This window comes from Phocoena sinus, chromosome 6, assembly GCF_008692025.1.
Source record: "Phocoena sinus isolate mPhoSin1 chromosome 6, mPhoSin1.pri, whole genome shotgun sequence".
In the NCBI taxonomy this organism is placed as follows: domain Eukaryota; kingdom Metazoa; phylum Chordata; class Mammalia; order Artiodactyla; family Phocoenidae; genus Phocoena; species Phocoena sinus.
The window spans coordinates 96,219,401-96,245,462 of NC_045768.1; the positions used below are offsets into that span (position 1 = coordinate 96,219,401).

The following is a 26,062-nucleotide window of genomic DNA, read 5'->3' on the forward strand; positions in this document are numbered from 1 at the left end:
AGGCCCGCGTACCGCAAAAACAAAAAGACGAACTCATAGAAAAAGAGATCAGATTTATGGTTACCATTGGCAGGGGTGGGGGGAGAGGGAATTGGTTGAAGGCAGTCAAAAGGTATAAATTTCCAGTTATAAGATAAATAAGTACCGGGGATGTAACTTACAACATGATAAATATAATTAACAGTGCTGTATGTTACATATGAAAGTTAAGAGAATAAATCTTAAGAATGCTCACAGGGAAAATATTTTTTCCATGTCTTTAATTTTGTATCTATATGAGATGATGCATATTTGCTAAATTTACGAAATGATTGTCAAATCATTACCCTGTACACCTTACACTTACACGGTGCTGCATGTCAATCACATCTCAATAAAACTGGAAGAAAAAAAAGTTTTGAAAAACAGAATAATTAGGCTTTAACATTTTTAAGAATTTAATGGCTTAAACTGAATTGTGTAAGTTAAAATTAAAACAAATTCTCAGGAAAAAGTAACTGAGGTTTGAGGTTTTATATAAAGTACTTCCTTAGCGGCTAAAATATAGAACCAGCTAAGACTGAAATCAGCCAGATGCTGCAAACATTAGCCAGCATCAGATGCCTATTGGACTTGCACCACAATCCTACTCCTAGGTGTACCCAGGAGAGCTGAAAATGTTCTGTGTGAAGGAAATGTGACTGTGGGAATCCACACCGACTTCTCCAACAGATCGCATCTTCTTCTTTGCAATCCAGTGAGAAACAGTTTAAATATTAACTGTGTGATGTCCATACTAAATGTTTTATGTTAAGTAGACTTAAATAATGTTTTAAAAACCATTGGATGGGAATCTTTTCCAAAGCCTGTCGACTCACCTGTGTTAGTGTTTCCTCTCCCGGCTAGCTGGGCAAACCAGCCCTGTGGCTAAGCCGCACAGCCCGGTCCCACCCCTCCTTCCTGGGGAACAGCCCTCAGCCCCTCCAAACACTGTCCCCCACGGGCCCACCTCTCCAGGGCTCTGTGGGCATGACCTCCCTCAGCCCCACCAAGCACTCTTGCCCAAGACACCTCCACCTTCACATAAAGCCACTCCTTCACGTATCAAAGGCTTTTTCCAACTTAAAAAAAAAACAAAAAAACCCACTAATAATAACAGTAAAAGGGAATGTGTTACAGAGATGCCCAGTGTATGTTGTTGAATAAACCAACAAATTAGCAGCTCCTGGGCATACAGCAGGTGCTCAATAACTGGCTGGTTAAAACGATGGCAACAAGAGGACACAGTACAGAACCCAGCAGAAATCTCCGTGGTGATAATGATGCTCTGTATCTGCGTTACCCACCACGGTAGCCGGTAGCCACCAGCCACCTGCAGCTGCTTAGCACTAATGCTTGGCTGAGGAGCTCCGTCTGTAATCTGAATTTTAATGACTTTAAATTAAGTAGCCACACACGGTTAGTGGCTACCTACTGGACAGAGGAGCTACAGAACAATGCACACCCCAGGCATCCTGAAATTACATTCCAGAAATGTCCAAAATAAGAGAATTTGCAGCTAGTGAATTTAGGTCTTGGGGAGGAAAACGGTTATGGAGACCACAGGCTGGGGAAAAGATCTGAACGTTTTCTTTCTAAAATTTACACTAAAAGCATTGAAGATGGCAGATGGGAGGACCACAAATATTATATTCTTCCTAAGTAACCAATGTCTTATAATTTATTTCAAGTGGACAGCAGTGACTTTAATACTTTAACCCTGACCTACAATTTTATCAAAGCACTAATAAATTTGTGGCTCGTTAACAACAACATACATATAAAGGAGTACATTTTCTGGACTGTATACCTATCCAACAGGTATACCCTTACAATTTGGGAAAGTCGGGCCCCTGTGGACACAGAGATGGAGGGACCCTAGGACTCTGTAGGTGGCAAAAGTGTCAGATGAACTGCCCTATGTGACTCCCACTGAGAGAGCTGAGGACAGCCTCTGGGTACACGGGTGCCTTCCTCTCCCCCAGATTTTGCAGGAGGGTCTGCTCTCACACATTTCCACTGCAGGCCACACTTCGATCCACTATATGCTGACACCCTTAATTTTCCCCTGCAATGCATCTTGGCCATACTGACTGATCATAATCCCCTCCAGTTCTCCCCAAACCGCTGCCCCGCCGCCCACACGCACTGTGGACAAATGGCCTGGCACTCCATGCCCCCAGGGGCATCTTGGGGTGAGGGCTTTGCTCCTCTGTGGTAGGTGCTGACCACAGAGCCCCTTTTCCTTTCTTCTTTGTCCCATCTGAAACCCCAGGAATTCCGCAGTCAGGCTGGGGACTGCCCCGGTCCCTGCCATGGGGGAGAAGGAGGAAAAGGCAGAAGGAAACTGACGTCAGTTTTAATCCCTTGGTGCTGAGTGACACCCTCAAGGCTAGTGGCCTCTGCCAGCCTGCCCCTGTCCCAGGCCCGCTACAGGAATCACAACTGGTGGTTCTCAAACTTTAGCATGCCTCAGAAGCCCCTGGAGGGCTTGTTAACACACAGACTTTTGAGCCCCAGCTCAGAGCTTTTGATTTGGGAGGTTCTGGGGCAGGTCCAAGAACTCACATTCCTAATGCATTCCCAGGTGCTGCTGGCGCTTCTGGTCCAGGGACCAAACTGAGACAATCCCTACCATGGGGTTCCTGTTTTTTGGAAAAGGATACCCTCGTAGCACCTAACATCTGTTCATCTTGCAGATGTTAACTGACAACAGCCCTCAGGAACGAATTGCCCCAAGATTCAGCCTTCCACAAATGAGAGCAAAGCCCCCCCCACAACCAGGTGTGCTCCACCCTCACCCAGGGCAGGAGGGCTCACTGAGCCAGGTCTCCAGAGATGCTCTCGGCCTCTGGTCTGTATGCACATGCATGCGCTTGCTTGCTTTTGGCGCTTGGCATAAATATCCGCTTCTGGACCTTGTGACTCGTTTCTGCACAAGCCTCGATTCCCAATTCCCTCTCCATGATTATTCCCTGACCCCAAATGCTCACACATAGCTAAGTTGCTTAGAAGTCAGCAAATCTACGGACAGGCAATCCTCAGGAACTCAAACTTGGAATAACAGTAATCCTATACTAGGAGTGCCGGTCAGAGATGAAACCTTGCTCACTGAACCTGTTCATTCCACAGAATTTGGGGGGCAGATCCTGAAGTGGACACCACTTTGGGTTCAACAGTGATGGATACCTGGGCAGAAAAGTCACTCATAGGGCCTCGGAGAAAGGCCCCCAGAAAAGCAGAGATTCTCATTAGAGTCACTGGAAACCTTGGTACCTGACGTGGATCTCACTATAGACAAATGAAGAGCTCCATCAGTGAGTCCATCTCACGGGCAAGGCTGAAAATCACATAGAGGGAGTTGAGAAGAAAAAGGGTAGAGCTGCTGACTACAGAAGCTGAGACACAATATACCCACGAGTGTTGTCCCAGAGAATACAGCAAACATAAAAACATATTCAAAGGTATAACAGATGAAAATGAACTGAAATAAAGGAAGACAATTAATTTGCACAATGGGTCCCAAGAAAAATGGAAACAGATCAGCCATTATCAGGGCACAAACTGGTAAAATCACTCAAGTTCAAGAATTCATAGTATTTTCCTGGTAAATCTTTGCCCTTCTTTTTATTTTTTACCTTCTAGTAACTTGGATTTAGATAGCTATGTTACATAAAAGTCAAAGAAAACAAATCAAACAAAAGGGAGAGAAAAAGGAAATAGAAGTAGAAGATATAACCCAAAAAAGGCAATAGATTTAAGGCCATATCTCAATAAATATGACTGAGGAACACTTATTATCTAGAAGAAAAAAACAATCAGGATCAAAACCCAAATAAAGCTATCCATTATATCAATATTTAAAATATCTATCTAGGGCTTCCCTGGTGGCACAGTGGTTGAGAGTTCGCCTGCTGAGGCAGGGGACACGGGTTCGTGCCCTGGACCGGGAAGATCCCACATGCCGCGGAGCGGCTAGGCCTGTGAGCCATGGCTGCTGAGCCTGCGTGTCCGGAGCCTGTGCCCTGCAACGGGAGAGGCCACAACAGTGAGAGGCCCGCATACCACAAACAAAATAAATAAAACAATAAATCAATAAATAAAATAAAATAAAATATCTATCTAAAACCAAACAATGAGGAAGCAGAAACATCTTTGGAAACAAAGACTTACTAGACAAATGCCATAATTAAGAACAATAAAATTATATATTATTATTAATGTACATGATTTAATTAGAAGCAAAAAGCAAAAGGGACACTTTTAAATTATTAAGGTTACAATCCTCAATGAGGAACTTTCATGATATATGTAGCAAATAACACAGTGTCTAAAACACAAAAACTGAAGTAAAATTAGAGAGATAGACAGAAATAATAGCATAGGATACTGAATTCACTTCTTTGCCTTAGGCAAATAAAGAAAAAAAAAGTAACTAAAGATAAAGAAAAATGAAATTACATAATCAATGAGGTTGCTCTAAACTGAGATTACATCTAAGTCCCCACTGTACATAACAAATAGTAACCATATTTTAAGCCATTAAAAAACATCAAATTCCCCAACACCCAAATACAGTAGACCACACTCTCTATAAACAAAATGCAATGAAACTACAAAATGAGTCCCTAGAAGTATGAAATGTTCTTCTTAACTTTTGAGTCACAGAGAAAATAAAAATTGAGATTAAAGACTATCTGGAAAATAACAACTAAAACATTATGCAACACAATCTAAAAGCTGTATCCAAAGCTACACTCATAAGAAAATTCATACCCTTAAGAACTTGCCTTACTTATAATTAACAATGTTAATTGTTCTAAGATTCATGTAGAAAACTAAGTGTGAATAGCCAGGACAGTTCTGGGGGAAATGTGCAAAGGGACAGACTAATCCTACTAAATATTAAAACTTATAAAGCTATGGTAATTAATTAAAATCAGGACAGACACTGAATGATCCGGAAATAACACCAAACAAACATGGAAGTTATAATACCAAAAAAAAGGCTGCTTTTCCAGTAATTGAAAAGGAACAGATTATTCAATAAAGGAGTTCAGGGCACCTCATTTTCCTGAGGAGAACAACTAAAGTTGGATCTAAATTCCATGTGAATGAAAGATTTAACCAAAAAAAAAGTCCTAAAACTCCCCCTCAAAAAGGTTAATTTTTTAAAATAATCTTGGAATGGAAAAGAGATTCCAACGTCTGACTCAAAACTCAAAATACATAAAATAAAAGCTAGCTTAGCTTGACTCAATAAAACTTTCTGCATGGAAACAATCATAAGCAACGTCAAAGGATAACCTGAGAAAAAAAATTTTCGTATGATCTGGAATACAGATAGTCTTAGAAATCAGTGAAACAACTGAGACCGACTAGTAGAAAATAGTAGAGAAAGCAAACATTTATTTCCCAGAAAAAAAAAATGAATAAATGACTTATGTAAACATTCAGCCTCATGGACAATTTTTTAAATGTCAACAGAAAGAATTAACATGCCACTTCTCTGTTGAAGACTTACTAAGATTAAAATTCCTGATAATTTCCAGAGTTGGTCAGGGCTTGGAAACACCAGAGAAGTTCATACACTTTTGCTGTCACATAAATTGCTGCCACCTTCTGGAAGCGTAACCTTGTAGAATCTATCAAAAATCTATATCAATATCTTGGGCAAAAAAAATTCACCTCTGGGGACTGACTCTACAGATACACAGTACAGAAGAACAAAAAATGTATGTACAGATGTTCCCTGCAGCACTGTTTTCTGTAATAGCTAAAAATCAGAAGTATCCATCCACAGGAGACCAGTGAAATTAATGATGTGTATCCAAATGACAGATATGAGCAAAGATTTTTAAAAATGAGGTGCACGGCGTGCGCTAAGATGGAAAGATTTGTAAGAACTATTGTTATGTGAAAACACCAAACCTCAGTTCGGTATGCATGGTATCATTTCATTGTATATAAAAACAAATTCATTGTAAAGCAATTATACTCCAATAAAGATGTTTATTTATATATATATATATATATATGTATATATATATATATATATATATAAAATCAAGGATGCTACAACAAGGATGAGCCTTGGAAACATTATGCTCAGTGAAAGAAGCCAGATACAAAGCCATAGCATGTATGATTCTATTTATATGAAATTTCCAGAATAGGTAAATCCAGAGAGACAGTAAGTAGATTAATGGTTACAAGAGACTGAGGGAGGGGAGTGAGGCGTCACTGCTAAAGTAGGGGGTGATGGAAGTGTTCTGGAACTAGATATGGGTGATGATTGCACAATAAAGTGAATGTACAAAATGCTACTGAACTGTGCACTTCAAAATGGTTACTTTTATGTTATGTGCCTTTTACCACAATTTAAAAAAAAAAATTAACAAGAGAGCTGAACCGACAAGCACATGAGCCTAGGAAATGTCTGGAAAGAAGTACAAAGACTGTGGGCCGAGATTATCTGGGACCTTTGCAGGGGAGAGAGTAGCAGGGGTAGGGTGAGAAGTGACAGGCTCTTTTCATTTTACACCTTCTCAGTTTTGTTTTTCAAGCCATAAGCATTTGTTACTGGGTTTTTTGTTTTTGTTTTTCGTGATTATTACTTAATCAAGGAATAAATGCATTCCCTGATTTAAAATGAAAATAGGGAATTCCCTGGAAGTCCGGTGGTTAGGACTCCACACTTCCTCTGCAGGGGGCCTGGGTTCCACCCCTGGCCAGGGAACTAAGATCCCCACAAGCCACGCAGCGTGGCGCGGCGGGGCCAATTAAAAAATTTTTAATGTAAAAAATAATAATAAAATAAAAACAATCCAGAGGAAGCTACATGAAGTCCCTTTGAATCACATCCAAGTGCCGGGAGGGCCCTCTTATAAGTATTTGTTCACAGAAAAGATAGAAAGTATATAGTATTGTTTTGTGGGAGTTTTCACATAGTGATTTTTTAATAAATACCTTCAATTATAAAAAGACAATTGGGCCGAAGCCAAAGTTCCCTCAATATCATGAGGACACCCCACGCCCCACACACACCCAAAACTCAGGGCAGGCCCCATTCCACCGATGGGGAAAAAAGTAATTATAAAGAGCATTTTTAAAAACTTAATCCCAGGCAGATCTACTTATACCCATACTTGGCTTTCCCTCTTTCCCTTTGTTTTGTTTTGAATCAGCTTGGCTTTTAGACCCCATAGAAATTTGTGGTTAGTCAACTAGAAGAAACGTGACTATCTTGGGGTTTTTTCTTAATTATTATTTTTTTTTTAAAGAAAGAAAATAAATGGGCTCAAAGTTTAGAGTAGCCAAAAAAAAAAAAGAAAAGTAGGTGAACCTTATCTGAACTCTGAAAACACTTCACTAATTAGAGGTTAATTGTGCCTGGGCTCTCTCTGCCTTGCTAAACAAAGGATTTTCCTTCTTCTAAAATAAAATGAGACAGACATACTGAAGTTAGCAAATAGTGAAGGAAACCTAGTATGTACATGTCAAAAAAGCTAGCTGAATCTTAACAATGAAATAATTATGTGCTTGACCATTACTGATACAATCAGAAGGTTATATCAGAATTACACTTCTTGTTTCCACTCAAGAAGGCATCCTCTGGGCTCCTTCTTATAAAGCTGCCTTCCGGTCAGAAGCCCCAGCAGCCACTTGGTGCAGGCTGACACCCCTACGTGTGCTCATTGCTAGCTCTCATCCTCTGCACAGCTCCATGCATGCCCCCCCCCTAACACCCAACAGTGCCTACACCAGGTGCCTCTCCAGGAAGCAGCTGGCCTCGTCCCGCTGCGCCCCTGTCTGGGGTCTCCAAAAAGCTACTGGGGAGCAGCCTGAGGGTCCCCCTTCGCAAAGTTTTCAGAGTTTAGGGCCAGCACAAAGTCAACGCTTTTTTTCTGTCCACAGGATCTTCCTGCAGCCTCCAGAGCTACCCCTGTGCTCTGGAACAGGACAAGGGTGAAGGAAGGAGCCTCTGATCCGACGGACAGAGAAATACACTTCCAAGGGCTCCTTCCCTCACCAGCCCTCTGGACCCACTTGCTCCTTCCTCTCCATTTGGCACTTCCAGGCCCTTCCCACGGGGCCAGCCTTCAGGGAGTCCAATCACCTCCTGCTTCAAAGGCTTCCAGGCCAGATAAATCACACATGCTGACAGCCACACCATCCCAGTGCCTGAGGATGTATGCTTTTGTTGAATTTTGTTTTCACTGTTACCCAGGTTCCCCAAGGGAACAAAGGATGGGTGCCTGGCATCTCAGGGCCTCAACGGGCCACCTCTCTCTGCTCTGACCTCCGGGAGGTCCCCATTAAAGCCTCTCTTGACAGCCAGGCCAGCAGCTGGAGGAAGGTGAAGGGGACCAGTGATGTCCACAGAGCAGGCCTGGACACAGAGCTGGTTACACAGAGGTGCTCCAGAGGCCACACAGGCCTGGCCGCAGCGCTGTCCAGAGCAGCAGCCCCAGACAACAAGCTTTCCAGAAAGTGGACTTGCCCTCTGATGCCAAGGGACTCGCCTGAGTCAGGCCATAGGCATAGAGAGGCACCCTGACTGCAGTCCATGCTGGGCCTGGTAACACTGACTCCTGACCACAATACTAACCAGTTGTGGGGTCAAGCCAGTTAGCTACCACCCCAGGCGCGATGGGATCATTGACAGGAGTGTCCGTTAGCAGTGGAACATTTTTATCAAGTAAATTCCAATGCAGATGCTCTGAAAAGAAAATCAATAGAAAGCCGTACTTGATTAGCACGCAGGTAAGTGCAGATGTGTATGTATGAGTCAGCTCAGCCTGCCTTAACAAAGCACCACAGGCTAGGGGGCTTAAACAACAGACATTCATCTTCCCACAGTTCTGGAGGCTGGAAGTCTAAGATCAAGGTGTGGGCAGGGTTGTTTCTCCTGAGGGCTCTCTCCTTGGCTTGCAGACAGCCACCTTCTACCTGTGTCCTCACATGGTCTTCCCTCTGTGTACGTAGGGCTGTGTCCAAATTTCCTCTTTTTATAAGGATACCAGTCATATTGGATTAGGGCCCACCCTAATGACCTCAATTTAACTTGGTTACCTCTGTAAAGACCCTATCTCCAAATAAGGTCATATTCTGAAGTACTGGGGGTTAGGACTCCAACACTGTATCTTTTGGGGGGAAACACTATTCAACCTGTAAACTGTATAATATTCTCTTTATAATACAGTCATTAAGTGAAAGCAACGAACTTCATCTTAATAGCCATAAAACTTGAAACTGTACATTTTGAAAGACAGCTCCAATCATATTTCTACCTCAAAGTCCTTTTATATTTCTTGTGTTTTGCTTTAGTTTCAGAATATCAAGAAAATTCTGACTCTTGTGGGCATTTACACAAAGGAAAAGTATTTCAGCAGCGCTCGGAGCAAACTTAGGATTCTAGGCTTAAACAGAGACGGCTGCTCCTATCTGCACCAAAACAAGCAGACCCAAAGATGCCCACTGACACACCACGGGGCTGGTATGAAGCAACCTTAGGGGTATTCTTCGTGACAGCTCTAAAGCCGTTAAATATGTTCAGGATGGAATTTGGATCAAATATTTGTAAAGCCAAGAGAATCTGACAACTCAGAGAACTAACTGACGTGAGTTTCCTGCATCCCCAAACTTCCATTTCTTTACCCGCTCATAGAACACCCCAAAGATCAAGATGCACCCCTGAAGAGCTTATGAATTACCTACAAACTTCCACAATCTCCTCAACAAACTGACTTTCCATGTTTTTCCTTCACCTTCCCCTCTGGCCAGAGCTGGACAAGAACTTTTCACAAAGCAAAGGGAAAGATGATGGGAGGGAGGAAGTCATTGTGTAACAGTTCCTGCTAATGTATCTAAATGTCATCCCCCAGGAGCTAAAAGACAGGATCCAGTAAAGTAATCCCTAGCACAGGAGATATGATGGAATCAAAGATCCTGAAGATTCCTATGTCTTCCCATCTCTCCCAGGGTAACCACTGTTGTCAGTCTGATGTGTAGATTGGAGACCTTATTCTAGAGACCGTTATATCCGCAGAAATGGGGGAGGGAGGTGGGATTTTTAGATCGATCCCATGCAGCACATATCCCCGTGCAACTTGATTTTCTCCTTATCCAGAATCTTGCTTTGAACTCTCCCTCCGTTGACATCCACAGATTTCCATCTTCATTTTAGCCACTGTACAATAATCCACAATTGAGACATGGTGCCGGTTCGATTATTTGGCTCCCATTAAAAGGCATGTTGATATTTCCAACTTTCGCTATTAGAAATGGTGGAGCTGTGAACAGGATGCCTCCCAGGCATGCATGTATTTTTTTAGAGCAGACCACAGAATATGTGTATTTTAAATGTCACACAGCCCTCAAAGTGGTAACTTACACACCACTGTGCCACCCACCCTCCCCGCATCATTACTAACATGCTCCTTAATACCCACTTCTGACTTCAGGCAAAGCTCAGTCAGAAGAACATTGGGATAACTGCCTCATAATTTGCATTTCTTGAATCCTAAGGCCAAACTCTTAAGTTTTGGGCTGTTTGTATTTGTTTTTCTGCAAACTGCCTGCTGTACTCTGTGTCCCTCTTTTAACTGGAACATTTACTTTATTTATGACTTCTTTATGTATTCTGGATACAGACGCCCTCATCTGTCCTATAATTGTCTTCATTCCTTGATGAAACTCTGTCTGGCCTGAAAGGCACATGGAACATGCCCTGCCCCATCCCTGGATGAGGTCTGACACCATTTCCCATAAAATTATAACTATTTGAGTCTTTCTCTTAAGAGAATATGCTCAACTCTATTGTTGATTCCACTGGCTACAGTCATACATTTGTGTCAATTAACATGATTTTAGTCCTTTATTTTGAAATAATTTCAAATTTACCTAAAAGTTGGAAGGTTCATACATGAAACTGCTCCATACTCATTACCCAGATTCACTAATTTTTCACATTTCACCCATATACTTCACTTTTCTGTCTTCACAGTCACACTGTTTTTTTATTCTGAATTGTCTGAGAGTAAGTTGCAGACATCATGCTTTTTACCCCTTAACACTGAGTACATACTTCCTAAGACCAAAGATGTCCTCTTACGGTATCTCCGTAAATTGACAAACTCAGGAAAGTGAACTTTGACAACACTGTTAAATACTTTACCTCCATATTCCAATTTCATCAGAGGTTCCAATGATGTGCACATCAGTTTTCACTCTAACCCAGTCCTGTCCAGAATCACTCTGCATTTACTTGTCTCCTCCTGTCGTCTCCTTTAAGCTGGACCTGTTTCTTGGCTGTTTTTTTCCCTTCACGACACTGAGGTTTTCTCCTACAGGCCAGTTGTTTAATAAAATGCCCCTCCATTTGGGCTTGCTGGTTTTTTTTGTTTTTTTTTTTTTTTTTTGAGGAAGGATTGGTTTTTCTTGCCTGTAACTTTTCTTTCTTTTTTTTTTGTTAACTTTTCTTTCTTTTTTTTTTGATGTTGGGGGTAGGAGTTTATTAATTAATTTATTTATTTTTGCTGTGTTGCATTGTCCTTTCTGTGTGAGGGCTTTATCTAGTTGTGGCAAGCGGGGGCCACTCTTCATCGTGGTGTGCGGGCCTCTCACTATCGCGGCCTCTCTTGTTGCGGAGCACAAGCTCCAGACGCGCAGGCTCAGGGGCCATGGCTCATGGGCCTAGTTACTCCACGGCATGTGGGATCCTCCCAGACCAGGGCTCGAACCCGTGTCTCCTGCATTAGCAGGCAGATTCTCAACCACTGCGCCACCAGGAAGCCCGGGCTTGCTGGTTTTTGTCACCATGAGACTCAGGTTCTGCATCCCCAGCTGGAATGCAGGCTAATCAATGCCCTTGTTGGAAGGACTATGTCCACCTGCCCACAGTGGTGATGTAAGCCTTGGTCACAGAGTTAGATGACGTCTGCTTTCTCCAGTCTGTAGCTGCTAATTGTTCCCTTGCAAATAAAGGCTCTGTGGGGAAATACTCTGAACCGTGGACATTCCCTGCTCCCCACCAAACATGGCCCCATTTAATTGCATTCAACATTCATCGCCCAAACAAATTTGCACAATTATTGCTGCAAATCATGATTTTTTAAAGTCATCTCAATTTTGTTAGCCTGCATTTTACTGTATGGAAGTACCCTCTGTTCCCTCTCTATTCTGTTCATTTATGTAATGTAGTGGGTTAAATAGTGTCCCCCAAAATTCATATCCATCCAAAACTTCAAATGTGACCTTATTTGAAAATAGTTTTTGCAGAAGTAATGAGTTAAGGATCTCAAGATGAAATCATCCTGGATTTAAAGTGGACCTAAATCCAATAACTGCTGTCCCTTATAAGAAGAGGAATGGACACAGAGAGACATCTAGGAGAGAAGGGCATGTGAAGATGGTGTAGAGATTGGAGTGATGCTGCCACAAGCCAAGGGACAATGGGAGCCACCAGGAACTGAAAGAGGCAAAAAAGGATTCTCCCTCAGGGCCTTCGGAGGGAGCATGGACTGCTGACACCTTGATTTTGGACTTTCAGGCTCCAAAACTGTGAGAAAAACAATTTTTGTTGTTTTAAGTCACCCAGTTTGTAGTACTTTATTACAGCGGCCCTAGGAAAATAATGCATGTATTTAACTATATAGTTGTCTCTCAGTATCTGTGGGGGATTGTTCCAGGGCCACCCCACTACCCCCAACCCCCTGCAGATACCAAAATCCAAGGATGCTCAAGTCCTTTATATAAAATGGCAGTAGAATTTGCATATTACCTACACACACACCCTCCCGTATACTTTACATCATGTCTAGATGACTTATAACAACTGATACAATGCAAATGTTATGTAAAAGGCTGTAAATACAATGTAAATGCTATGTAAATAGTTGCCAGTGTGCAGAAAATGCAGGTTCTGCTTTTTGGAACTTTCTAGAATTTTTAAAATATTTTTTTTTTTTTTTTTTTTGCGGTACGCGGGCCTCTCACTGTTGTGGCCTCTCCCGTTGTGGAGCAACAGGCTCCGGACGCGCAGGCTCAGCGGCCATGGCTCACGGGCCCAGCCGCTCCGCGGCATGTGGGATCTTCCCGGACTGGGGCACGAACCTGTGTCCCCTGCATCGGCAGGCAGACTCTCAACCACTGCGCCACCAGGGAAGCCCCTTAAAATATTTTTGATCCATGGTTGGTTGAATCCGAGGATGCAGAATCCACAGATACAGAGGGGCAATTGTACTTATTTACTTATCGGTGTTGAATCATAGATTCCTATTTTGTTCCACGTATAATCCATGCTTGTCCTTATTTATTTGACGCTTAACCTGTCGGAGATTTGACCACTGGAACGCCTCCAAGCTGGCAACTGTACATTTGATATGTTCCCATTGTTTCTGTTCACTTTCTATCACAAGATTACGCTCCTGGCTCATCTTATATTTTTACCTATCCTGGCCCTATCTTCCTTTCAGCACGTGGGATCTTCGTTGAGGCGTACGGGCTTCTCTCTAGCTGTGGCGTGCGGGTTTTCTCTTCTCTAGTTGTGGCACAGGCTCCAGAGCACATAGGCTCTGTAGTCTGTGGCACGCGGGCTCTCTAGTTGACGTGTGCAAGCTCAGTAGTTGTGGTAAGCACGCTTAGTTGCCCCGCAGCATGTGGGATATTAGTTCCCCGACCAGGGATGGAACCCATGTCCCCTGCATTAAAAGGTGGATTCTTTACCACTGGACCACCAGGGAAGTCCCTGCTTTATTATTTCAAGAAAGGTAAAAATGCAACTGAAATGCAGAAAAAGATTTGTGAAGTGTATGGAGAAGGTGCTGTGACTGATCGAATGTGTCAAAAGTGGTTTGCGAAGTTTCGTGCTGCAGATTTCTCGCTGGACAATGCTCCACGGTCAACTGGACCAGTTGAAGTTGATGGTGACCAAATCGAGACATAAACTGAGAACAATGAATGTTATACCACTCGGGAAATAGCCAACATACTCAAAATATCCAAATCCAGCATTGAAAATCATTTGCACCAGCTTGGTTATGTGAATCACTTTGATGTTTGTGTTCCACATAAGTTAAGTGAAAAAAACCTTCTTGACCGTATTTCCCCATGCGATTCTCTACTTAAACGTAATGAAAATGTTCTGTTTTTGAAACAAATTGTGACAGGCGATGAAAAGTACATACTGTACAACAACATGGAACAGAAGAGATCATGAGGCAAGAGAAATGAACCACCACCAACCACACCAAAGGCCAGTCTTCATCCAAAGAAGGTGATGTTGTGTTTCTGGCGGGATTGGAAGGGAGTCCTCTATTATGAGCTCCTTCCGGAAAACCAAACGATTAATTCCAAGTACTGCTCCCAATCAGACCAACTGAGAGTGGCACTCCACGAAAAGCATCCAGAATTAGTCAAAAAAAAAAAAAAAAATTTTTCCATCAGGATAATATAAGACCCCATGTTTCTTTGATGACCAGGCAAAAACTGTTACAGCTTGGCTGGAAGTTTTGATTCATCTGCTGTATTCATCAGACGTTGCACCTTTGGATTTCCATTTATTTCAGTCTTTACAAAGTTCTCTTAATGGAAAAAATTTCAATTCCCTGGAAGGCTGTAAAAGGCACCTGGAACAGTTCTTTGCTCAAAAAGATAAAAAGTTTTGGGAAGATGGAATTATGAAGTTGCCTGAAAAATGGCAAAATATAGTGGAACAAAAGGGTGAATACGTTGTTCAATAAAGTTCTTGGTGAAAATGAAAAATGTGTCCCTTTATTTTTACTTAAAAAACCAAAGGCACTTCTTGGCCCACCCAACAGGTTTCTTTTATAGTTGGACTTACTTGTTTGTATTCAGCTTTAGTTTCCTGCCATTTTCAGTGATTTAATTTTATTTTTTGAACATGTAGAACATTAACATGTTCATACAAAAATATGTCAGAGTGAACTAAGAATGGAAAGAAACTATCTTAACATAGTAAGGGCCATATATGATAAGCCTACAGCTAACTTCGTACTCAATGGTGAAAAACTGAAAACTTTTTCTCTAAGATCAGGAACAAGACAAGGATGTCTGCTTTCGTCACTTCTATTAAATATAATATTGGAAGTTCTAGATAGAGCAATTAGACAAAAATTTAAAAAGAAATAAAGGCATCCAAAATTGGAAAGAAAGAAGTAAAATTATCTCTGTTCACAGATGGCATGATCCTACATACAGATACACAAAAATTCTATTTGAGCTAATTTGAGCTAATTAAACTATTTAAATTAATTTAAGCTAACTAAACTATTTAAACTAATCTATTTGAACTAATTAAACTAATTTGCAGGATACAAAATCAACAGGCAAAAATCAGCTGCACTATTATACACTAAAAAAAATCAATCCAAAAATGAAATTAAGAAAGCATTTCCATCCACAAAGCATCAAAAAGAATAAAATACTAAGAATAAATTCAATCAAGTGGATAAAAGACTTGTACACTGAAAACTACAAAACATTGTTGAGAGAAATTAAAGAACATCTAAATGAAAGGAAAGACAGCCTGTGTTTGTGGACCAGAAGAACTTGTTAAGATGTCCGTATTATCCAAAGCAATGTACAGATTCAGTGCAATCTTTATCAAAATCCCAGTGATGCTTTTTGTAGAAATAGAAAATCTATCCTAAAATTCATATGGAATTTCAAGGGATCCCAAATAGCCAAAACAGTCTAGAAAAAGAAAACGAAGTTAGAACACTCATACTTCCTGATCTCAAAAAACAAAGTTGGAACGCTCATACTTCCTGATCTCAAAACATACTACAAAGCTGCAATAATCAAAACAATGGCTTAAGAGCAGACACATAGACCAATGGAATAGAGAGCCCAGAAATAAACTCTACACATGTAGCAAATGACAAGGATGTCAAGACTATTCAATGAATAAAGAACAAACTTTTCAACAAAGGGTGCTGGGAAAACTGTATGTCTACATTCAAAATAATGAAGCTGGACCCTTACCTTACACCATCTATAAAAATTAACTCCAAATGGATCAAGGACCTAAAAAAAGCTAAAACTAAAAACTTTCAGAAAAAGAGCATAGTGGAAAAGCTTCATGACATTGGCCTTAGCAATGATTTCTTGGATATGACACCAAAACCACAGGTAAAACCAAAAAAAAAGAAAACATAAATTGATTCATTAAAATTGAAAACTTTTGTGCATCAAAAGACATTATCAACAGAGTGTAAAAGCAACCCACAGAATGGAAGAAAATATGTGTCAATCATATAAAGAGTTAATATGTAGAACACACAGAACTCCTACAACTCAACCAAGACAACCCAAACAATATGATTAAAAAATGAGCAAAGGATTTGAACAGACATATCCAAAGAAGATATACAAATGGCCATGAAATGTATACAAATGACATGAAAAAATGCTCAACATCACTAATCATTAGAAAAATGCAAATCAAAACCACAATGAGATTAAGACCACTTCACACTCATTTTGATGACTGTTATCAATAAAACAGAAAATAACAAATGTTGACAGTATGGCGGTTACCCAAAAAGTTAAACATAGAACGACCATATGATCCAGCAATTCCACTTCTGGGTGTACATCCAAAAGAACTGAAAGCAAGGACTTGAACAGATATCTGTATACCCATGTTCATAACAGCACTATTCACAAGAGCCAAAAGGAGGAAACAACCCAAATGTCCACCGAAAGACAGAACAAGCTGAAAAACAGAATGTGGTATATGCATGGTATGTATGCACACGTGTGTGCATAATGGAGTATTATTCAGCCTTAAAAAAAAGTACTAACACTTGTTACAATACAGATGAACCTTGAAAAGACTATGTTAAGTGAAAGAAGACAGTTACAAAAGGACAAATAATATAATTCCATTTATTTGAGATACTATAATAGTCAAATTCATAGAGATGGAAAGTAGAATGGTGACTGCCAGGGCTGGAAGGGGGAATGGGGAGTTGTTGTTGAACGGGGGCAGAGTTTCAGTCTGGGGGATGAAAACAGTTCTGGAGATGGATGGTAGCAACGGTGGCACAACAGTCTGAAGATACTTAATGCTAGTGAACTGTACACTTAAAAATGGCTTAAAAGGCCTCTTTTATGCATATTTTACCTTAATTAAGAAAAGATCTGAGGTGTCACTTTATGGTTTCCCCTTTCCGTGTTTCTTTTCGCAAAATAAGCAGATGCACAACCAGCCAGTCCCTCCACTCCTGCCCTCCCTCCACGTCTCATGTTCACTTAAGACAGAGCCCCCCCTTGTCACCACTCTTCCTGTAGACTTTAAGCTCCTCTAGAAACGTATCCAATGTTATACAAAGACTATGGTGACCTGGGAGTTATTTCACTGTTGGGAGGAAAATTCCCAATTTCCATATGTTATTTCCAAATGTTCTATAAGAGTTGAAAACATAAAATAACGTCCTACAAAAGGACAGCAAGGTGGACACTTAACTGAATATGACCCAGAGGTTGTGCCTAAAAGCATTCTCAGCCTGTGACCCCTCACTCCCTTCCTACACCCGTCTTACCATTCATTTGTGGGCTGCTCCCTATTTTAGATGGAACTCTTAAGTCCTCACTCAATTCCTCATCATCCCACAAATCCTACCCATTCTCCTTCCCAATGCCCATTGTCTTCCAGGAGCCAAAATGTTGTGTGCATCCCTGCTCCAGACCCCTAAAGAATGAATGACCTTTCCCTTCTGCATCAGTTTTCTCCCAGGATGCTCCTCCCAGGAATTCCTGTGAATTCCCCCAACAAATCCAAGACCAAGGCCTTTGATTCTTCATGCACCTCCTTTCTTGGGTGCAACCACTACCCTCTTAGCTTTCCCACCCCCACCCCCGGGTGCTGCCAAATTATCCTCCAAAAACGTGGCTGCAGCTCGCCATGCCTTGCCCTGCTTATCGCATCACATCCTGCATTTGCCTGGGAGCTAAGATCCTCAGACTCTTGACTCCACACGATTTCCCCTTCTCTGAGGACGGTGCTCTGGCTGCTCTTGGTTCCTACTGCCTCTTCCCACATCTGCCCTCCTCTCTCAGCCCTTTCCGGTCTGCAAACACATTCCACAAACACATTCCACCGCATCCCACAAACACATTCCACCGCATCCCACGTGGCGGGTTACCAGAGGTAAAGGAGAAGATCTTGCGAGGGTTGGCCGCTAACAGGCGATATCACAGATATGCTTGCTCCAGGAAGTCTTTGGCAAATCATATCTGATGCACGTAACACTCAGTTCAGACTGGACTGTGAATTCGTCCGTAAGTATGGCCTCAAATGTCATCTCCCCATTCCCTCTTCCTCCCCTACTGTGATTTCGTTCCCCACGTGGGAAACTGCTTTTGCATGCCCCCAATGTGCTGGGCACGGGGCAGGTTTCTTTCGCCTTTCTTGTGCTGGGATTCTTTTGAATCTGCACTTTAAACCTTCTTCCAGTGACATTTGTTTCCTTTCACCACTTGAAGATCTCCCATTTCGTCAGACAGCCTAATTTGAGGAAACAGTCGTCACTATCACCATTGCATGTGCTTTTTTAATGGCACTGAAGCCATGGTGTGCCCTCTCCCAAACACACGCGAACACATACGTGAGTGTGCACACACGTGTTCACATAATCTCGTTTAGCCCCTCACATGCAAATTCTTTAAAGCTAACATTTCCCTCATATCAGCACTGTACAGTATGCAAGCATATACGCTAAGGTTTTGCTGCCTTGGTCATCACTACACCTCTGCTAAGCCCCTCTTGGGGCAGGGCCCTCTAGTTCCACAGATTAGAGTCAATCCATTTCATTTTTGCCTTCAAATCTCCCACAGTCAACAAACAGAACTCTAAGCAAACAAGGCGAAGCTCCTCTTTGGCTCTGGACTCCACAAGGCTGTTCCTGAAGCAACAGTGACCAACACACAGACCCTGGACAAACAGGAGAGTGGCCCACAGAGCTTCCGGCAATGCTGGAAGTGTCCTCTACGTACCTGGGCCATCTGAGCCGCTGCCACACGCGGCCTCTGAAATGCAGCTGGTGCGGTGGAGGAACTGAATCTTCCGGTTCAGTTCAGTTTAATTAATTTTAACCTAGATAGCTACACGTGCCTAGCGGCTACTATACCCCACGGCACAAGTCTACCATGAGGATTTCTGTCATTTAAGTGCGCGCTGGGTTAACTAGCCCTCCAGGAGGGCACTGGGTGTGTGGAAACTATTAGGCTGGCAGCTTTGGGGACTTGGGGAAAACCCTCCCCTACTCCAGGAGGATTTGAAGGAGCAGCCACTTCTCCCCGGATAACATCGCAAAAGTGACAGAGTGCTTACTGAAGCTCATTCCAGTGACAATTAAAGACACACACACCACATCCCACTGGAACTTAAGGCTTTCTGGAGGACAAGCCACTTAGTCTAATTAGGCTAAATTTTTCTGTAATTATTTCCTTCCCTATGGCTTTTGATTTTTTTTTTTTTTTTTTGGTTCTTTCAGAGATAGAACTTGAAAAAAAAAAAAAAAACCAGAAATCCCCAAAATAACACAAACCACACCAACACAATTCCTTATTTTTGAAAAGCCTTCCTAATGTTCAACAATTCCTTGGCCACTCTGCTAATATGATTTTAAACAGATCACACCCCAGACGTATTTTAGACAACAGCACATGCAAGCAGAGCTGTCCCACCATCATTTCCAACTTGGCAAGCTCCTCGGCAAAACCAAATAAATACATACTAGAAAAAGGAGGCTGGTACAAACCCCAGCCAGTTGCAGCCATAATTAGTGAGCCAGAGCTACTCTTGTTGCTTAGATTTTTACTTCAAAACTCAAGGAGCCCGCACTACCCACCGAACTCCTAGTGTTTCTGTTACAGTGATGCAGTCCAACAATACAAAACCAAAGAACCCAGAGTCACTGAGAAGCGATGTTTTCAAAACCAGTCCTTTCAGCCCAACTGTCCTTTCACGAAATTACTATTGGCGATGGAAAATCCAGACTTAACCCAGTAACGCTTCCTCTGCAAAGCAAATCCCCCCTGGTTACTCTGCTTTTGACACCTTCCACGTATGGTATTCATGGAGTCCACCTGGCAGTCACCACAGGTCCCCAAAGAAGAAAATATCTTAATGACAACTTTCTTCACCATGAACAGTAATATGTCACAGCCCATAGGGAGCTCCCCATAGGGCACAGCAGGGTAAACCCAAAGCTCCGCAGCCCAGCCCTTCTCCAGGTGGTAAGCACAGGATGCTGCCGCTTCCCCTCCAGGTTCCCAGGGAATGGACGAGATAAACACCAAAAGGCCCCTGACATCAACGAGCATTTTAGAAGATGGCTTTAAACCCTGTGTTCAGATAACAGTAGTCCACTTTCTTTTCCCTGACAACTTGGAATTGTATAATTACAACTCTCCCTGGGAAAAGAGTTACAGAGTACACAAATTTCCTACACTTTTTAATCAGAGTAGTCAAGAGTTCTGCAGATTAGGGAGGCCAAGGCTTTCACACCCAGTTTCCATTTCAATGATAATGATAACTTTCCACATCCTGGCCTCCCGTGGAATGCATTTTAAAGGAGCGCCACTTCTCCGGCTGAAACCTTGCTTTAGAAATCCCCCTTTAGGGGATTAATCTTCCCTACCTGTCAGACGGGCTGTTCCCCTACTCCTGCATTTCTATCCCAATGATCTCAGAAAAAGATTCCAAAGGATAGGCATTAAACCCAAACTCTGCCAGGCTTAAATATCTCAGAGGTTAAACCGAGGCTAAAGAGACAAAACGTTCTCAGGGAACAAGTAATTCACTACAAATCACACCATAAGAGAGACTGACATACAAACAATAATTACGGCGGTATTTTGACCAAACAATACAAAAACGGTTTAGCAATAATAATACAAATGTTATTTCACATTTCCTCGTAAATCTGCAGATCACTCTCACCAAAAACTACTCTTGGTAAACGCACCATTTTAAACCCATGTTGCTTTTCTGCTTGCAAAATATTAAGCAGATTTCTTGTTAAGTTTTCTAACTATGACTTGCTTTACTAATCAAGAGTTCAGCCTCGGGCTTCCCTGGTGGCGCAGTGGTTGAGAGTCCGCCTGCCGATGCAGGGGACACAGGTTCGTGCCCCAGTCCGGGAAGATCCCACATGCCGCGGAGCGGCTGGGCCCGTGAGCCATGGCCGCTAAGCCTGTGCGTCCGGAGCCTGTGTTCCACAACGGGAGAGGCCACAACAGTGAGAGGCCAGCGTACAGAAAAAAAAAAAAAAAAAAAAAAAAAAGAGTTCAGCCTCACTGACTAGAGCCCCTCGGTCACCTAACGCCATTTTTATAAACAGTTTAGTACAGCAGCTCACAGGAACGTTGTTACATAGGGTCAGTGGTGGTCATTTTCTCCAGATGGCATTTTTATCAAGTAGACGTGAGGGTTAAACTTGCTCTCACTGTTAAACATTGAAAATTTTCAAATGTGTGATTCTTCTTTGCTTAGTACACAGCCATAATAAGAAAAACATGCTTCCTTACTATAGAGTATATAAAAACTTTTCTTTTTCCATAAAGTCTTCTTATTCAAGATGTTTTGATTTACTTACTTCCAAATGGATCACTATCATTATTTATTACCACCATCACTCCAGGGATCTGGGCCAGAAGTAAACACTGCACTGTCAAAATTGGGGTGGGGGGACCCCAAACCCAGCCTAACCTACCCAGGCGGGGCACAGGGTCCCAAATCAGGTATTTGTCTCGTTAAGGAACAGTCTTCTATAAAAATGTAGAACTTATAAATCCTTTTAGAATAACTTTTCCATGTTTTTACATAGTAACTTATGTTTTGTGTATAAAATACACTCAAAATTACAGGGATTCTTCTTTACAGCAGAAAAGATGCCAAACACTCGAATCTCCTGTAATCATAAAATTGTATTCATAGTTTTGAATATGATCATATTCTTTGAATTTCCAGCTAGCCTAGCATTCCAGAAGGAAGAGAATTATAAACAGCTTCCCTACTCCCTCCCCTATAGAGATTACTATTATTTTACTGGAAAAAGAAAATTACCTCCACACAGGGTTCAAAACTTAATGAAAATGATATTGGATGGCTTCGTTCCTCAGAGATTTCTTAAACTCGACTGTAAACGACGGCAATGTTTAAACTACTCTGCGCTTTTAAAATGCGAGCAGTCTTTCCAGTCTTGTTACAACCTTTATTTAAGCAACAGACCCCATCACCTTTTCTCACATCACCCACCTCCAACTCTTCCCTGACAAATGCAACTTAAACCGCCGCCAGGCATAGGTTTACGAGGTAGGGTTTTGCAGGGCAATTAACCCCCACGAGGCCACCACGCAAACGCTGTGCAAAAGCACGTCGAGTCACCAGGGTAAGCCCCCTCTTTCCCCTCCCACAGTGCAGCAAATGCATCCCCAGACTCGAAAGGGGAGAGGGATTCTAGCGGAGTGAGGGGTGCAGAAATCCACAGGGATGTTGTTAAAACCCCAAAGACTGACTTAGAAGGTCTGGTTTACCTACCATTGCACATTGCACCCTAGGCGGCTTATGCTTTAAGGAGCAGCGACATAAATGCAAACCCCTTTCCCAAATCAAGTAACAAGGGATGTATGACGTAACCGGCCCTTGCTTAAACCCAAACGCCCCCCAGGAAAGGCTGCCCAGCATTCCTAAATCTGAGGACTGGTCCCTGGAGCGCGCAGCTGGCAGCAGGATAAGAGAAGAGCTGAGCCCCGTTCTCGCGCCTGTTGCCTAACTCTCACCTTCCTGCAGAAATGGAGCGGGGGGTGGGGGGGAGGAAGCAATGCGTGGAGTGGAGACACTGAGACCCACTCACGTGTAAGGGGAGGCTCACGGATTTCTGGGACGTGAGGCGAACCCCCTCAGCCTCCAAACCTGGAGGCCCCGCCGCCTTCCCCCGCCGCGGCAGGGTGCGGGAATCTGGCGAGGGGTGCAGGCCAGGGGTGCCCCGGGGATCGGGACGGCTTGGCCCCCTAGGCCGGTCCCCCCAGGTTCCCCCCGAACCTGGCGGCAGCTCTTGGGCGCCCCGGGGTCCACGCCGCCCAAGATCGCTCGATCCTCGAGGAAAACGCCACCCGGGAGCCGGGCCCGCCCCTCCAGCCTGCCCGAAGGAGGCCAGGTCCCCATCAGCCGAAAGGCCGCCCGGGGACCCCAGGCACAGGAAATGCCGCTTCGGCCACCTCCCGGCGGTGGGGGAGGGGGGGAGGGGCCAACAAAAGGGAAGCCAAATCCCCTTTCAACCAAGCGGCGGGGATAGGGAGCCCCCTTCCCCGAGCCTCGTCCCACCGCGGCGCCCGCCCTGGGGAGACCTCGGCGCAGAGGGGGGCGCCGCGGGCCAGGAGCCCTGGAAGGGAACCTCGGGGAGCAGGGCCGAGTCAAGGTGCTGAGAACCTCGGACACGTCTGCGGACCCGGGGCCCGGCCGCATTCACACTCACGACCCTCATAAACCCCCGGCTAGGGGCTCCCCGCGGGCGCCGGCGCCGCCCGCCCCGGCCTCTGGAAACACTTAGCAGTCCCCAGAGCGCGCCTTATTGAAAGCAGCCTCGCGCGGCGGGGCGCGGGCAGGGGAGCGGGGCCGAGGCGGGTGCGGAGGGGCCCAGTCAGGCGCCCCTCTCTCGGGAGCAGCGGCGCCGGCGCGGCGGCCAAGGCAGAATCACGAAAGAAGGGAAACGCGCACGGAGGAGGTGCGCCCGGGCAGGCGCGGACCGGCTGGTCCTACCTGAGGTCCCGGACACGCAGAGCAGGAGAGCGGCGGCCGCCCAGACGGATGGGACGCACAGCAACGGCAGCGCCAAGCCCCGGGCCATGCCGCGGGCCGTAGGGGCCGGGGCGCTGGGACCGGCGCGGCGCGGGGTCCGGGCGCCACCACCCCTGTCGGCCGCGCGTCCGCTGCCCTTTCTCCTGGGCACTTTGCGAGTTGGTCTCTTTCGAGCAACTCGTGGTCCTCCTCCTCTCCCGGCCGGGATGCGCCTCTCGGCTCCGGCCGCCTGGACAAGCGCGGGGGGCGGGCGCGGGCGAGCAGGGAGGCAGGGTCCCAGGCTCGCCCGCCCCGATGGGCAGAGCGAGGCCGGCGCCGGCGCCCCCTGCCGGAGGGACACGCCTGCGGCGGGCGGGGCGCGCGGGCAGCTGGGGGCCGGGACCGGGGGCAGCAGCTCAGTCCCCGGACGTGCCTCCCGCTCCCGCCCTCGGGCCTGCTCCTCGGGACGCTTGGCCCCAAAGGTGGAGCCTTGGGGGCGTACAGCCAGACCTCGGGGTGGGCTCCCCTTGCCGAAGAGACGCCCGGGGCAGTTGGCACCCATCTTTAGGGGGCGGGACCCCCGGGAGCCTGGTCATAAATCTGTAACTCAGGACGACTCTGCGCCCCGCCAGCCTACACTGGGGCAAACCAAAGAGCCACCCAGTCCCAGAAACTGGCGGCGCGGGAGGAAGAGAAGCAGAACGTTCAAGGAAAGAAACAGGCCGCGTCCCCGCCGGAGACTCCCGGCCCCTCCTCGCCACGCTGCGCCCGGTGGGGACAACTTCGTCCCTTCAAAATGCTCAGAAACTGCTAAGAGTAGAGCTGCGTGGAGGGAGCTCTCGGGAGTGCGATGCTATCTGAAGCCACCGCGGCTTTGGGTTTACTGTTAAAAGCAAATTGTGTAATTTTACCCATTAAAGGCCACTATTTGTTCTCTGCAGAGCCTCAGAACATGCAGAAGTAATTTGCTTCACTTGTAAAAGACATTTTGAACGCAATTCAAATAGCATATTTTCTTGCTTATTCTTGGTTTTGCTTAACACATGCAAAGGTCTGGAATTGGAAGGCCTGACCCTCCTGTTTGTAACTTAGGAATTTTCTTTGTTTTTGCTCTCTTGGAGGAAGGATTCGGAACCTCCGGGGGCTCAGTTGTTTGTTTTGTGCGATTTATCTTTTAACTGATTATCGAACAGTTTGGCGCTTTTGCTCAAACACCATTTCCTGCGAGTTGGCGTGAATTCGGGAGAGACCCGGCCTTGGGTGCCAGGCCCGCAGACCCCTGAGCTCGGCCCCCTGGAAATGCCCTTCCACCGCCTCACACATGGTAGGAAATAAAAGTCCTCTTGCTGTGGTCTGCTGACAACGTGACTGAGCCAGCCCCGCCCGTTACGCCTATTCAAATTATTTAGGCCTGTCTGTCTCTGCCGAATCTATCTGGGGGAATATCCCACACAGTTCTCGTTCCTAAAGCAGACGAAGGACTCTAACTCTGACTGGCCAGGGGCGGCCAGGGATCCAAGGCAGAATGGGAGAAGATGGTAAAATCATTATCCAGCTGCAGCGGCCCGCACACAGCTGCTCCTCCCGCCACCACTGTTGCGGGTCTGAACCGCGGGCCGCTCTCCCCGGTGTTCTGTGAGGAATGCCAGGTGTTTATCTTTGGGTGTTTCCTCCCTTTTCTTCCCCTGGGGGCCCTCAAGGATGCTTTAAGAGTAAATAAGGCTTTAAGAGTTGGTCTTGAAGCACTAGTTCCAGACTCGTCCATTCTGGATTTAATGAAAAACAGACAGAGAGGGCAGAGAAAGGTCCTATGAGCCTCGCCTTCAAAAACCGTTTAATCAGCAAAGCTTTGTCCTTTTCATGGACCTGCACCCCTTTTGCTTTCCACTGCATATGCTTGAGGTTGTCCTTCCAGAACCATTGGGTGAGCAGCTCTGCCACATTCTGGGTGTGAACTTTGGGGAAATGACCTAATCATGCTTCAGCCCCCCCATCTGTCTGCAATTTTCACATGACTAGGGTACCCACCTGACCCAACAGTTTAAACAGTGACATGTATTTTTGCTGACGGTTTCTTGGGTGGGGTCAGAAATGGGGGTTATATCACACATAATTTCTTAAAGCTTTTTAAAAATCATCTTTTCAGGATTTCTCTTTCCCCAAAGTATCCCTACCTATAACTCTGACCTGCTCTCCCCAACCTCCCCCCTCACTCCCTCCTTTCTCCCCTTT

The 26,062-nt window shown here is 44.7% G+C and overlaps 1 protein-coding gene across 4 annotated transcripts in view; it reads right to left on the minus strand.

The window, feature by feature from the left end:
* ROR2 (receptor tyrosine kinase like orphan receptor 2) overlaps positions 1–24,125 on the minus strand; it is a 222,838-nt gene extending 198,713 nt beyond the window's left edge. For all 4 annotated transcript variants that reach the window (XR_004350484.1, XR_004350485.1, XM_032635879.1 and 1 more), the window contains exon 1: positions 23,813–24,125. Coding sequence is in view for 2 of the 4 variants with exons in the window: in XM_032635879.1 (XP_032491770.1) it covers positions 23,813–23,900 (88 nt within the window). In the remaining 2 variants the exon portion in view is untranslated. The remainder of the gene's footprint in view (positions 1–23,812) is intronic.
* Positions 24,126–26,062: the final 1,937 nt, after the last annotated feature.